Source organism: Ceratotherium simum, chromosome 33, assembly GCF_057802395.1.
Source record: "Ceratotherium simum simum isolate JZ-2026a chromosome 33, ASM5780239v1, whole genome shotgun sequence".
NCBI classification, from domain to species: domain Eukaryota; kingdom Metazoa; phylum Chordata; class Mammalia; order Perissodactyla; family Rhinocerotidae; genus Ceratotherium; species Ceratotherium simum.
Genome location: NC_141932.1, coordinates 20,901,148 through 20,916,675, shown reverse-complemented (window position 1 = coordinate 20,916,675; position 15,528 = coordinate 20,901,148). Strand labels below are relative to the sequence as shown.

Here is a 15,528-nt window from a genome sequence, read left to right as displayed (position 1 = left end):
ACCACTCTTTTTCAAACCAATCACTTTCTCTAAGAATGATAGTATTTTGACACAACTCCAGGGGTATCCATCCCATGTTTCCGGTACTGTTAGGTAAGTTCTGTTTGGAATGGTTTCTCTGTTCCAGCATAAAGCTGCTCATGTACTTAAAGACCCATAACTAGGAGTGAGACAGACAAATCCATCCCAGGTTTGTGTGAAACCTCCCACATTTCTTGTTGTAGAATCCAAGTTCTTTTGTTTAGTGGCAAATAGTTGGGATAATTGAATAGTTTGAGCAACAGAAAAGGAATAACCATATCCTTTACCATTGATAGTATTGGCTATTGGCCAGGTTTCAGGATCATAATTAGCAATATCAGATGAACTGTGAACATTGGATCTAGACCTGTCTACCATAATAAATTGTTTTAGAGCTTTGCAGTCTGTACCTCGAAAGGGAGAACCCCAAGAAGGTAACCCAGATGTACTAGAAAGGGGAAGTTGGCCATATAGCCAACAATTGGACTGTTTAATATGTGAAGCAAAGGAATGAGCCCATTGTAAGAAGACATTGCCTTCAGAGGCCCATTCAGATGTGGACTGAATAAACAACCGAAGTATCATAAAAACCTTAAATTACATCGTGGTAGTTAATTTAAAAAAAATGTGTACTTAAGCTCTGCTAAGTGAAAGAGGCCAGACACAAAAGATCACACGTTGTGGGATTCTATTTATTTGAAATGTCAAGAGAAGGCAAATCCACAGAGACAGAAAGCAGACTGGTATTTGCCAGGAGCTGAGGGGAAGGGGGAATGGGAAGTGATTGCTAATGGGTATGGGGTTTTCTCCTGGGTGATGAAAATGTTTGGAGGTAAATAGTGGTGGTAGATGCACAACATTGTGAATACACTAAATGTCACTGAACTATATACTTTAAAATGGTTAATTTTATGTTATGAGAATTTCATCTTAATTTTGAAATATACGTTGGGTGAGAAGGAGGTGTGGTGAAGAGTTTGAGTTCTAGATCCAGGCAGACTGAGTATGAATCCTGTGTCTCCCCTCACTAACCACGTGACCTCAGACAACTGATGCCGCTGCCTGCCCTCTGTTTACTCATCTGTAAAATGGGCATGATCATTGCACCCGCCACAGGGGCTAATGGGATAGGATTCTAGTGTAGTCATGTCATGTCGTCATGCACAGATCGTGGAGCACAAGTTGATAAGTGGAGGCTGTGGCTGTTCTGGGGAAAGGAGAAGCCCCTCAGGGTGAGCTGTGGCCTCATAGGTGGAGCTTCAGAGACCCTGAGCCAGGTTTCCCCTTATAGCTCCTGTTTCTATATATGCACCACTTCTGGAATTCTATTAACAGAGGAAAGAAAAACACCTCCTTGAGTCTTTAGAAGAGCTTTGGCATGACAGAAGGAGGTGAGACTGAAGAAAGGACTTTTCCATGGAGGTGGCAACCAAGGAGAGGAAGGATACAGGCTTGCAGCACGTCTCTCGGAGGTGGGAAGACATGGAGACAGTCAGGGGCCATTCTCTGCAGAGGTGGGGACACTTCATGACCCTGGAATCCTTCAACCCCCTCCCCTCAGCCCCCTCGGCGGGGCAGGAAGCTGATCTGGTACACTGGGGGCAGTCTGCCCAGACCACTCCCCTGGGGTGTGAGGTCGACGTCCTCAGGGGCCACGGGGCTGGCCACAGAGAAGTTCTGGAGGACGGTGGTGAAGAAGAGGAATAATTCGGTGCGAGCGATGCCTTCCCCAAGACAAATGCGCTTTCCTGTGGGCACAGAGGATCACCAATGTGGGCATGGGGAAGGTACACATTATCTGCCCTGTCACATCCCAAAGCCCAAACACCTGTGTCCATTGCAACAAATTTGCATTGGATTGGCCTTTAACCTGCAATTTACGGTGGATATCTAGATGGTTCCCAAACCCTGTGAATCCAGGGGCAAATCTTTGTGTGGATGTGCCTTGCACATTTTTCCAGGAGAGAGTTTGTAGCTTCTGTTAGATTCCAAAGGTTTCAGCAGCCCCACAGAATCTAAGGACATACTTGTGGTTGTGTGTGTGTGTGTGTGTGTGTGTGTGTTGTGTTGTGTCTGTTCCACGTGTAGGTGTGTGCATATTTCTGACATAACATTTCTAATGTCCTTCATATCTAAGATGGGGAGAATGGTACCTATCTCATAGGGCTACTGTGAGGTTAAACAAATAATATTTGTAAAAATGCTTAGAATTCTATTCTGGTCCCTATTTAGGATCCTATAAATGTAGTCAGTGCTTTGTGTTTGTTTCTGGGTGTGTGTGGTGGGGAGTTTATGGGGTGTGTCTCTGGCACTGTGTATGAGTATCTATCTCTGGGATGTCTTTTAACCTCAGCCTGAGAGCCATGCACTTCAAGAGTTCTGAAAAATCTCCAAATTGTACGCAAAATTGCGAATGAGACTGATGTGCTTGAAAGGGAAGTCTATCAGATTCTCAGAGGTGTAAAGACACCCCCACACACACACACACACCCCACACACACACTATAGGTTATAAACCACGGTCTTGGAGAGAGATGAGGACAAAGGGAGCCAACAATTCAGGTGGAGACACTGAGAGCCTCCTCCTTTACCTCCCTGGATCTTCATCTGCAAGTTGACAACCTTACAAGGTCATGTCAAGGACTGGTTTCCAGGCATTTGCTAGACCTTTCAAGTTGACAGATGTTGCGTCTGTATGGAGCTGTCTGGGGAAGGGTCCACATCTTTCTGGAACTTCCAGAAGTTAGGAGACATGAGCTTAGAAATACTCAGGGCAGAGCTCTGGGCTGCTGCTTCTCCTGTATCCGGTTCTTCAACCCAGCTCTTTCCAGAACAGCCTGACGCCTGTTATCTCCCTCCCACCCCATCCTCTCCATCCCTGGGGCTGTCCACTTGGACACGTTTTGGTATCCCTTTGGCTCTAACGCCTTTATGGCTCTGCTTGTCTTTCTGACCATGGCAGTCAGACTCGGTCTTTTTCTCTGTCTATACCTCCTGTCAGGCACTACTTCTCTCTCTCTTCTCTTTGTCTCTAGTTTCCTTCTTTCTTACATCTTGTTTACCTCCCTGTCTCTGCCTATTTGGATCTGATTCTGTCTGCAACTCTCTCTCTCTCATTTCTCATCTCCCTCTACAGATCCCGTTTCTCTCCTTTACTATTTCCTCTTCTTTGCTTATATCACTCTCTTTCCTCTCTCTTTCTCTTTTCTGTTTCTCTCCCTATTCTTCCCCTTTTCCCTCCACCTCCCTCCTTCCTCTCCTTGTCTCTCTCTCTCCTCTCCTCCCTCTATGGTTTCACATTTGCTTTCTGTCTCTTTTCACCACTATCTCCCCTGTCTCTATCTCCCTCTGTGTCTCTCTCTGTCCCTCTCTCTGTTTCTCACTCACTATAACCTTCTCTGTCTGTCTCTGTTCTTATTTCTCCACCTCTCTGCCTCTCTCTAAACATAGGACTGGACTACTGAATGGAATAATTGACCCTCAGCCCACCACATGGCTCCCAAATCTCACTTAAGATGAAATGAGGGAGGAGGCCATTGCACAGGGCAGAGCCAGGGCTCTGGGTTACTGAAGTCTCTGATGGAACTCAACACTACGGACTTGATTCTCAGGTCTTCTTTCTACCAAATGATGAGGAGTCTAGGCATTAAGGTTTTCTCTGCATGGAGCCAAAGAGTGGAGAACGGGGACAGACACATGTCAGAGCATGTCAAGATCCTCCCCAGCTCCCCAGTGCCAGCACGATAAAGCCAAACTCCCCCAACTTTCAAGGCCCTCCAAGTGAGCTCTTCACCCTTATCCCCTTCTGTTACCCACAGTCGGGCTGCCTGGCTCTCAGTGCACCATGCTGTCTCCACCTTCAGGCTCTGCCCTTGCTGTTCCTTCTGCTTTGAAACACTCTTTCCAGTGGCTGGTTGATGCTCAACCATGACGACTTAGCTTAGAAGCCAGAGCCTCAGGTAAGCCTTTCCTCACCAAACTACCAAGAGTTGACAGTACTTCCTATTTTGTGCTCCCAAAGCCCCCTCTAGAGCAATTATCACAATAATGATTAATTATAATAATAATAACTGCCCCTATGAACACTTACTTTGAGCCAAGCAGTTCTAAGCACAGTGCAAACGTTACTTCACTGAATTAGATATTATTTCATGACCATACAAGGAGTGCCCATCTCACCTGCTGGACAGTAAATTTCCTGGGGCAGGAACTGTGTCTCTATGTGACTTGTCTGATGCATTATCTTCAGCCCCCAACAGATCACTGGGCTCAGAATAATGCTCAACAGATATTTTATACCGAGATGTGGAGAGGTTAAAATACTTGCCCAGTGTCCAGCTTACCAAGATGTATATTTGGGACGTGATCTCACTTCTCAAGCCCTCTCTAGGGTTGTAGTGAAGATGGAGTGGTTAATGCAGGTAAGGCAACTGGCATATACTCACTGCTCAATAAACAAAGACTTCTCTTTGATTGTCTCAAGGAGGGGATGGCACCTGCACTCTGATGTCTGGGAAAGGGAATGTGGATTCAGCTTACCTGTGGAGAAGGGGATAAAAGCTTCATTCTTCTTCAGTGTCCCATTGGCATCCAGAAAGTGGTCAGGGTTGAAGGCGTCTGGTTTTTCAAAATAACGTGGGTCATGGAGTGCAGAGCTCAGGATGGGATATACCTCAGTGCCCTGAGGGAGGGTCACAAGACCAAAAGATATTGACATCCCCTTCCCCACTCCACCCCTAAAATGAAACAAGAGGGCCCCTAGTGATAAAAACAACAAGAGGTCAAGTTTGAAGATTAAGAGAACCCAAGATGCCCACCTAGGACAGATGCAGGAGCCCAGCTAGCCTCACCTTGGGTATGATGTACCCTCGGAAGTGAGTATCTTTGGTGACCACATGGGGCACACCAAAGGGGGCGAGGTCCGAGAATCTCTGAATCTCGTGAATGACTGCATCAGTGTATGGCATTTTGGCTCGGTCATCGAGGGCTGGAGGGCGATTTGAGCCAATCACCTGATCAATCTCCTTGTGAACTCTCTCTGCACAGAAAAGTGGGACCAGTGAACCTCATATCAAGAGGTATTTCAGCAGGGACACTGCTCTATGGGCCAGTGAGCCAGGAAATACCTCTAGTAAAGGGTTAGATTACGGACACCCCTGAAAGCAATCAACTTGGGATGGGGGTGGTAGGGAGGAAGTGACAAGGTTTGGCATCCATTGAAATCTAATGAATATTATGGGTTCACTCCCCCCACACACAGGTAAACACAGACACACACACATACCCATGTGCACCACATTTTTGCATAGAATTTCAAATTAATAACTCTAAGCTATGAACCTGTCAAAATTCTTCAAGATGAATAGAAAAATGAACTAATATTTGTTGTATGTGTATGATAGATGAGGCACTGTGCTAGGTCCTCAGGAATATAACAGTGAAATAGATCAATAGATTAACCTGTGAACAACTGGATAAATAATGAATACATCAATCAATTGACCAATGGATCAATTCATGAACGGAAGGGTTGATGAATAGAATATTAATGAATCTATGTATATATTTACTTATCAATCAATGGATGAATTAATTAATCATTAATTAGTAAACGGCCCATAGAGAAATAAATCACAGGAATAGATGAATGGCCAGATTTATGGAAGAATAAGGGAATGAATAGATTAGTAAGAGAATGAGTAATTAAAAGAAAATTAGTGGATGGAATGAATGATAAATAAATAAGTCAAGGATAAATAAATGAGTCATTATTAAATGGGTAAATGAAGGAATAGACGGAGGAAGAATGAAGTGAAAGATTGATGGAAAGATTAAGGAATGAGGTCTAGATCATAGTAAGACAGATGGATGCATGAATGAATGAATGAGCCAATGAATCAATGACAAATAGTTCATTCAATTAATCACTGTTTCAAAGGATCAACAGATGAATCAACTAATCCAAAAAAAGAATGGAAGTGTATGTTTTTGGATAAAACATAGATAAAAGAATCTGAGGATACAGGTTAATTAATGAATAAAAAGATAGACCAATGAATGGACAGATGTATGGATGGATGGATAGATGGAAGGTTGCATGGATGAGTTAACCTTTAAGTGATCAGAGAAAACAGTGGAAGAACAGATAGACATATTCTTCGCTTGTACTTCCATCAGCAGGACTGGCCTAGGTGGGGGGTCCTTGAAAACCTGCAGTACTCCAGGTATAAGAGGGTAACGTGCCCTCTCTCATTGATGAAGGACCCCTAACCTCACTTCTGCAGCCCCGTCCTCAGCCCACCCACCTGTGATGTGGGGGTATTTGAGCATGAGCAGGAATCCATAGAGGAGAGTGGCGCTGGTGGTCTCAGTGCCAGCGAAGAAGAGCGAGAGCACATTGATGATGAGGTTCTGCTGGTGGAACTCGCTGTTGGGGTCAGACTTCTCCTGGGTCCATAAGGGTAGGGCTCACGTCAGAGGAGGCTGGAGCCTCGCCACAGTCATGTCTCTCAGGGTGCCCTCCACTTGTTTCTGGGTCTGTCATACTATCTGGCTCTTTTACTGTTCCCCATCCTCTGCATGTCAAACCACCTATCTCTTTCTGTCTCTCTCAGTCTCTCCTCACTCTGTCTGGCTCTGTTTCAGTGTCTCTCTCCATCTCTTTGGTTTGTTTGTCTCTCTTCCCTTCCCAGCGTCTTTCAGCCTCTGTGGGTCTTTTCATCTATTGTTGTATATTTGTCCCTTGTCCTGTATTTCCAGTATCTCTCTCTCTCCTCCCTACTTTCTCCTTCCTTTCATCTCCCACCCTGTTCCCTCCTGCATCACTCCTCACTTTTCCTAATCTCCCCTCCTGATCCTCTGTATTTCCCTCCCCCTCTTCCTCACTCTCTACCCCTTTTCCCTCCCTTCTTCTCACCTCCCATTTTTCCTCCCTCCCCTTCCTTCCAATTCCCCTCCCCCAAAACCACTTTGTCCATGCGGAGCAGATAGGTATCCACGAAGTCTCGGGGGTTGCTGGGGTCCAGGGTTTTGCGGTGCTCCTCCACACTGCGGGCAATGAAGGCGTTGACTTCCTGCATGTTTTTGTAGATTTGCCTGTGTATGCCAGGAAAGTGCTTCAGAAAGTCAGGGAAGAGCTCAAACACCTGCAGGAGGCAGGAGAGAAGGGGCTGTGAGGTCCTCCTGAGGCTGAGAGAGCTGGTCACAGGAAGGGGCAGCCCTGCTGGCCCCTGATACCACAGAAGGGGAATCTCTGTCTCCTTCTATCTCTATCTCTTGGCCTCTCTGTTTCTGTCTCACTCTCTGTCTCTCTCTGTATCTGAGTCCCTCACTCACTGATTCTATGTCTCCTTTGATCTGTTATTCTCATATTTTTCTCTTTATGCATCTTCCTGTCTCATCCTCATGTCTTTTTGTTGGTCTCTGCCCCACCTCACCTTCCCTCCTTTCCACCTCTCCTTGTCTCTGTGTGTCTCCCCTTCTTATCGTCTTCTCTTGCCTACCTCAGCCAGTTTACCTCAGAGAGGTTTTACTCAAACCTCTCTCTCTCTTTCCACCTCTTGCATCTCCCTTGCTGTGGCAAGCATTGATAACAGGATGTTTACACAAGATGAGCCTACTAACTTAAGATTATTTATTTATTTTGAAGCCTATTTATGTTGTTGTGTCTGATGCTAAATGTAATACCTAACTTGTTGCAAATAATGGCAAAACATGTGGAAACGTATCAATGTAAAATTTCTTCTTATGCCTGCCTCTATAGATAACCACTGTTAACTTTTTTTGTGTGTGTGTGAGGAAGATCAGCCCTGAGCTAACATCCTTGCTAATCCTCCTCTTTTTGCTGAGGAAGACTGGCCCTGAGCTAACATCCATTGCCAATCCTCCTCCTTTTTCTCCCCCAAAGCCCCAGTAGATAGTCGTATGTCGTAGTTGCACATCCTGCCAGTTGCTGTATGTGGGACGCGGCCTCAGCACGGCCAGAGAAGCGGTGCGTCGAGGAAGCAAACCCGGGCCCCCAGTAGTGGAGCATGCGCACTCAACCGCCAAGCCACAGGGCCGGCCCCAACCACTGTTAACTTTTTGATGGATCTCCTTCCAGACCGTTCTCTCTCTGTGGTTCTCTATGGGAGGAGATCATTGAAACCACCTGTTAGGCTTGTTGCAAATACTCACCCTGGGCCGCATTCCTGATTTGTAACAGTCCTCCTTGTGACTCTGACATACACCTTGTGAAGAACAATAGGCAGGCATACTGTTCTGCCATTTAATTTTTTTAAGTTAATATACAATAGGGGTGTTTCCAGATTAGTCAAGAAAGAGAAATGTTATTATTTTGTTTCAAAAGAGGAACATATTCCTTTACAATCTGGGAGAAATTTTCAAAAAACAGAAAGAAGGAGGAGAAATGCGGAAAATGAAGAAATGCAGTTTCTTATTTTCACATATCCTTGAGTTTCCTCAAGTGAGGGGCTTTGCCAAAGACAGAGGCAAAGATTGAGAGGAAGCAGGGACAGAAGAGTAGAGAGCCTGAAAGTCTGATTCATTCTCTCTCTCTCTCTCTTACACACACACACACACACACACACACACACACACACACACTCGATTTTCAACTGTTTCTCTAGGCATCTCTTTCTCTGCCCATCTTTGCCTTGTTTTCTCTGTCTTCTCTCTTTTCTTGCCCTCTCCTCTCCTCTCTCTGTTCATTCCTTAGTCTCTCTCTATTTCTGCCTCCTCTATCACTCAGCTTTCTTTCTCTTAATCTCTCAGTCCCCTTCTCATCCACTGTCCCTCCCTCCGGGTCTCAGTGTCCCTGTCTCTCCTTGTTGTCTCTGCCCTTCTTCCAGCCCTAAGCTGCATTTCTGGCCCCCAAAGTAAATCTCTCCTTTCCCCTGCCCTGGATATCCCCTTGTCCCCACTGTACCGCAGCCTCTCCCTGACCTGGCTGGAGAAGGAGCTGATGAGTGTATTCGACTGGTATATCAATTCCAGGAGCCGCAGGAATTCAGGATCTCTGTAGGAGAAGTGTTTTCCAAAAACAATGGAGGAGATGATGTTGGCGGTTATGGCATGGAAGAAGGAGGTGGGATCCTGGAGGGATCCTAGGGGGAAGAGATGCAGGTGACTGGACACAGACTCAAAGGCCTGGGGAGCATTTGGCTGCCGCCCCAGCTCTATCTGACTGTCCTCCATCACTCAGTAATGATGACAAAAACGGGAACAGGAACAGCTAACACTCACTAGACTATTTTAGGTGCTCCTTTTCTAAACACTTCACATACTGTTTTATTTAATTCTCACCACAACCCTGTGAGGAATGTGCCACTCTGTCTTATCCCCATTTCATAGATGAGCGGACAGAGAGGTTATGTCATTTGACTAGGATTACCCAGCTACTCATTCCTGGGACCAGGACTCAGACCCAGGCCACCCAGCTACACTGCTGTGTGGTTGGTTCCCACTCAGGCCCCAGCTCTGACTCTGGGAGCAGCCAGTTAAGTCCCAGAGGCCAGGGTGGCACAGAACAGGTGTTCAATCGATGGCACATGCAAATTAAAAAGTTCTATTCTCCCTGTCCCTTATCTGTCACTCAACCCTCATCTCTTCTCTCCACCTCTCTGTCTCTGGTCTTCAGGAATCATTCTGCACTTGTTAGTTGATGTCTGTGTAGCCAGACTTGGCCCGGTTGGAGAGAGGGTGGGCTGTGAGCCCAGGAACGTCAGTGGGTGCAGCCTCTTTCTCCAGGTCTCACCCGTCTGTCTTCTCTTGTTCCCCTGCACACCCCTTCCTACGCCTGTCTGTCAGTCTCTAATTTTCTCTGTCTTGGTTTCTCTCTGCCTTTGTTCCTTTCTTCATCTCGGAGGCTCTTCTACTCTCTCTCTTGCCTCTGCATGTCTCTCTTGGTCTTGGTCCCTCTATCTCTGTCTCTGTCTCCTTCTCTGTCTCCTTGTGTCACTCTGTTTCTTCCTGACTTTCTTCTCAGCCCTCTGTCCTTATTCCTCTGTTACTCCCTCTGTCTCTGCCTCTGCCTCTCCCTCCCAGTCGCCACATTTATTCCTTGCAAATAGTTAAGACAGGACCCCGTCACCTTTGTGTCTCATAAACACCTGTTTATGGCGAATAAAAAGACAACCAGAAGTGCTTCGTTGCCCATCCAGTTGCCCAAGAGCGGAATACTCCACTGCCCTTTTGGCTCACTGCCAGCTCAGCAGCTGTTCAGCCACAGAAAGGAAAACTCAGTTCATCATTTTCAAAATGTCTGTACTTTTCCTTTTTCTCTCTCTGCTTTCTTTTATGTAACCCTTATTATTGTCTTTGATAGATACAACTAATCCATGCATCGGTTTCCCTGAACACTAGTAAATAGTGTGCCAATGTTTAGTCTATGTCTTTGGGTTCCTCTCAACACTACACACCCCACATCTCTTCTGGCCCCCCACGTCCCTCTTCTGCTCACCTCTGTCCATCTCCACGCTCCTCTCTCTGGCCCTGTCCCTCAGTCTGACGGTCTCTTGGGCTCGGTCTTCCTCTATTTCTACCTCTCTGTCTCTGCACATGTCTATCCTCTGTCTTTCTGTTGCTATGTACCCCGCATCTCTCTCTGATTCAATGTCGTTCTTTCCTCCCCGTCCCCCGGGGCTCACCCTTGGTATTCCGCAGCTCCTCCAACAGACACTGAGCCTCCTCCTGAATCCGCTCCTCCACACTCCGCTTTCCCATCCCAAAGTCCCTCATGGTGGCCAGAGAGAATCGGCGAAGGGTCTTCCAACGTTCCCCATTGGAAAAGGCCACACCTGGGGATGTAGAAGTTGGGAGGAGACTCTGGGTTTCTCTCCACCACTTACCCTCCCCTCCCAGGCTCATCTCCTCAATCTCCATCCTCCATCCCATCCCCCACCTCCCGTGCCCTTGAGGTTCTTACCATATCCCTGGAAGACTGGCTCAAGAATGGCAATTTTCCCCCGGCCAGAGAAGGCCTCAGCTTGATCCACCAGGGCCTCCCGGATGGCCTCTGTCCCATACAGTATGACTGCAGGCCTTGGCCCGAGATACACCGTGAAGACATCCCCATATTTCTCTTGGAGCTGCCAAGAATACCCAGCCCCAGGGTTGCTGTTAGTCACTGCACACCTCTGTTACCATCCCAGTTGTTAAACCATTAAAACACTTACATTAGATTGATAATTAGCTGCTGCCCCCAAGACCCTCCACCTCAGGACCCAGCAACTGAAAGATTAACTCATCACCCGGGCAGGGTCTGAGTGATTGATGACCTAAGCAATAGAGCAGGTTAAATATTTCTAATATCACCCTCGCACATACCCTTGACTCTAGCCAGATCTCCCCGGCGTCACAACTAAAGAATCATCCTTCTTGTGACCCAACTTCAACCTGCTCTCTGCCTCCTGACAATTTTCCCAGAGAACTACCCTGAATCCACTTGATAGACATGAAGGGAAAGTGATGGCCCTCAGAAGTGATCGTGAAATTTGAAAAATCATAACATCAGTACAGCCACTTGGGAAACTCCTCAGGTGTACATAATGAAGCTTAATGCATATATGCTCAGTGACTCAGCAACTTCCCCTTCAGAGACATGCCCAAGAAAAACATGTATATTTCTGAGTTCACTGAAAATGCAAATGAAGAGATTCATAGGAGCCTTCTTAATGAAATGATCAGCAACACTGATACAGAATAAATATGCAGTGATGGATTCATACCATGGAATACTATGCAGCAATGCAAAAGAACAAACCACTGCTACACCTAACTGCATGAATGAAACTCACAGACATAATGTTGAGTGAAAGCAACGAGACAAAAAAGAGTCCATACGTCATAATTCTATTTATATGAAGTTCAATAACAGAAAACATGAACCTATGGTGTCAGGATAGTAAGAGAGTAGTGACTGGAAGGAGGACATGAAGGGGGTTTCTGGGGACAAGCCATGTTGTTACTTATCTGTATGTCAATTACATGAATGTGTTCATTTGTGAAAATTCACTGAGCTGCACACTTATCATTTGCGCGCTTTGTAGGGTGATGTTAAACTTCAATAAAAAGTTGACTTGATCATAAAAATGTTAAGTTTACTCAAAATTTCCATTGATCTCTGAAAAACCTCCTGAGTGGTCTCCCTACTTTCATTCCTGTCCCCCCTACAATCATTTCACCATCTGCCCCACCCTAACTCACTCCAAAGCCAGAGTAATCCCATTAAAATTAATTAATATACCTAACTTGCTCCAAAACCTCCAATGTTCCCACTGTGCTGAGAATAAGACCTGAAGTCTCCACCGTGGACCACACGGCCCTACATAATATGGCCCCATCACCCCTCTGACTTCTCCTCCCACTCGCCCCTTCACACACTCAGATATAGCATCCGTGTTGTCCCCCAAACATGCTGAGTTTCCTCCCTGTTTCAGGGTTCTTACACTGACACCTGCCTCTCACTGGTGCCTTCCACCTGCACCTTTTAGGGTCTCTGTTCAGAAACAAAGCCATTCTCTCACCACTCAATCCAAAGAAGCTCCCACCACTTTCTAAAATATCACTCTGCTTTATTTTCATCATAGCTCTTGTCTACCTAATATTTCCTTATTTGTTTATTTTGTATCCCTGTCCAACACCTAGAATATTCTGCAGCACACAGAATGTGCCCAGTAAGTTATTATTGTATGAGTGAATAAATGAATGAGCAGATTGAAGTAGCTGCCATTTAAATTACTATCCACCAGGGTCTATGCAATAGCCTGTTATTCCTCACAACAGTCTCAGGAGTCTGTTATTCCTCACAACAGTCTCAGGAGGTGCACAATCTTGTGGTCACCATCTCATTTTACAGAAGATGAAGCCAAGAGTAAGAGTAGAGTAATGAGTAAGAGTTGAATTGGGAACACAAACCCAAGTCTGTCTGACTCCAGAAGGATTCAGGAGCATATGTGGGAATGGAGGAGGAGCAGAGCCACCATCCTCAACCCGTCCCAACATGACACACACTAGCCCATGACCTCTACCTCCCTCCCTCTCTCAATCTCTCTCTCTCTCTCTCTCTCTCTCTCTCTCTCTCTCTCTCTCTCTCTCACTCACTCTCCCTGTCTTAAAATACATCCAGGAGTTTACACAAGGCATAGTACCCTTGCGATACATTAAGGACAATGGAAACAAGATAATATGCACTTGGGGCTTCCACATCTGTGATAAAATGCTCTCTATTAAAAGCAAAGGGATCACAAGCACAAGATTAAGGAGTGTGGTCGCCATGGTGGGAGAAAGTGGACGGAGGATCATGGGGCTGTTGGAAGTTACTGTCAGTGTTCCAACTCTTTTGTTGGATAGTGGGTTCATGGGTGTGGATTACATTATTAATGAATAAATAGATCATCAAACATGAAATCATTTCTGGAAAGCAGTGTTACAGAGCCTAGTAAATACTCCACAATTTCAGCTACTATTATAGCACATTAACGTTCCTTATTAGTAAGCACTCAGTACCTGGCCTCCCATTGTGCTCTCCCTCCCATCTCCCCATTTTACTGGCACTGCCTTGAGCCAGTCTTTGCTGTCTTTTGTTGGCAGAGGAGAAACCTACTTGATTGGTGCCACCCCCCCTTTTTCTGTCTCTTCCAGTAGGGAGCAGACACCCAGGAACACGGCAGATGGTAGTAGAAGGAGGTGAAATTCTACACCCACGGCTCACACCCAGGGCCCCCTTATGTCCATTTGCCTGCTCCAGGGACCGATCCCACGTACTTCCAACTGAGCAAGGACACCTCTGACAGTCTGACCACCATCCACCAGCTTCAGCTTCATGCTCCTTACTCACCAACCTTCACACATCCCACCCCTGAGCCTGGGAGGATGCCTCACGCCTTCTGGTGAGTGATCTCCAAGTATGGAGGCAGAGAATCACCCTCAGACTGTGTCCACCTGTGTCTCACCCTCAGGAAGGATTTGAGTAGGCCTCTTCTGTCCATCTGCAGAAGGTTCCCCAAGAAGGGCAGAGGACGGGGTCCTGGCGGGAGGTGGCCTTGGGCCTTTGTGCAGCCCCTGGCCAGGAGAAGCAAGAGTCCCATGAGGAGAGCAAGGAGGAGGAGCACGCTGACCTCCATCGTCTCAACCTGACTTCCTTCCACCCCACTGCAGCCTGGAGCTGGGCCTTTTATCCTGAGCCTGCCTCCCAACCCAGTTATGTAACTTCCTCCATCCCCCACCTCCTCCCTCATCATAGTCCAGGAGTGTGAACTTTCACAGGAGGAGCTAAGGGAACCATGATTCCTGCTCTGGCAGCCCAGTGACCTGCTCACTGCCTACCTCTGCACTCCCTCCCTAAATGCTGGCAGAGATACTGTGGTAGAGATACCAAGGTCCACATGAGTGTGTGTGTGTTTATTTTTCTTGGTATGGGTGAGCATGCACTACATGTTTTCACTACATTTGTGTGTTTATGCTTGCATGCATTTGTCCAGGCCTGCTTCCATCTTTGTGTGTGCTTGCATAATTTTCATATGTGAAAGTGTATTTGTATTTATGTGAACATGCTGATGTGTGTTTCTGTGTATGAGTCTGCATTTTCTTATGTGTATATTTTTGCCTGTGTGTGGACTTATGAGTATTTATATGGATTCATACTTGAAGGTGTGTTTGCATTTGCATGGTGGTCATGGTATATGTCCCTGTGTGTGAATCTGTTTGTGCTTTTGTGACAACCATAGATGGGATTGATGGGAGAAATAGAAGGAGGGGGAGAGACACAGAACTGGTGAGACTCAGAGGAGGAGAGGGTCAGGTGGAGAGAGACAGAGAGACTGAGACTTGGCAGGTGGAGCGTTGGGGTCCTCTGGATGTCTGATTGCTCTGACCAGCACCAGGTGGTTCTCTCCCTGCCTCTGGCTCTGTCTTCACAGTGCAGGACTTTTCTCTGACCCTCGCTGACAATCTGTATGTGTATGTCTCTCTCCTGCTTTCTCTCTCTGTCTCAGTGTCTCTGTTTCCCCCTTAAGACTCTGAGCTCCTGGAGTCCAGTTGATTGACGTCCTCTGGGCTTGCGTCTCTCTCCTCCAGCAGGCTCAGTCCCTGTTTGATGAACATGTGAATGAATGTGTCCATGTCCACCTGGCATGGCCTGGGCCTTGCTTTCCACCTCTCTCTGTCTGTCTCCATGAAAAGGGAGTTGGGGAGATGAGGCACCATATTTCTTGCAATGTTAGACAAAACCTTTGCTGGACCCATAATCCTGAATATGGCAGTTGAGTCAAACTCCTCCGAGCCAGGAAGAATGGACCAACAGACCTGACCTCTTTAATTCAGAGGTGGTACCTGTACTTTCCTGACCTTGGAGAGGTGCCACCGTTGACCTTCCTGAACCCGGGTATGGGCTCCCACTGTGCTGTGTGATCTGGCACTGAGCTCAGGTCCTCATTCCAGTCCCAAGAATCACTGGTGGGGACACAAGAAGTGTTTTGCAGAGAGTAACTCGCCTATCCTTATCCATTG

At 46.6% G+C, this 15,528-nt stretch overlaps 1 protein-coding gene across 1 annotated transcript; it reads right to left on the bottom strand.

Moving 5' to 3' along the window:
* Positions 1-1,578: 1,578 nt before the first annotated feature.
* On the bottom strand, positions 1,579-14,144 carry LOC101392660 (cytochrome P450 2B11-like). The gene is made up of 9 exons (XM_087422294.1): positions 13,974-14,144; positions 10,946-11,108; positions 10,668-10,817; positions 8,965-9,125; positions 6,990-7,166; positions 6,327-6,468; positions 4,872-5,059; positions 4,561-4,702; positions 1,579-1,769 (listed from the first exon to the last, which is right to left on the bottom strand). Exons 1-9 carry the CDS (start codon positions 14,142-14,144, stop codon positions 1,579-1,581), a joined length of 1,485 nt encoding a protein of 494 aa, XP_087278420.1.
* Positions 14,145-15,528: the final 1,384 nt, after the last annotated feature.

Coding starts and splice junctions, on each gene's coding strand:
- LOC101392660 (XM_087422294.1), bottom strand. CDS start 14,144: ATGGAGGTCAGCGTGCTCCTCCTCCTTGCTCTCCTCATGGGACTCTTG. Junction 11,109..13,973: donor TACTCAAATCCTTCCTGAGG/GTGAGACACAGG, acceptor TATTCTTGGCAG/CTCCAAGAGAAATATGGGGA. Junction 1,770..4,560: donor TTTTATCCCCTTCTCCACAG/GTAAGCTGAATC, acceptor CTGTGCCCACAG/GAAAGCGCATTTGTCTTGGG.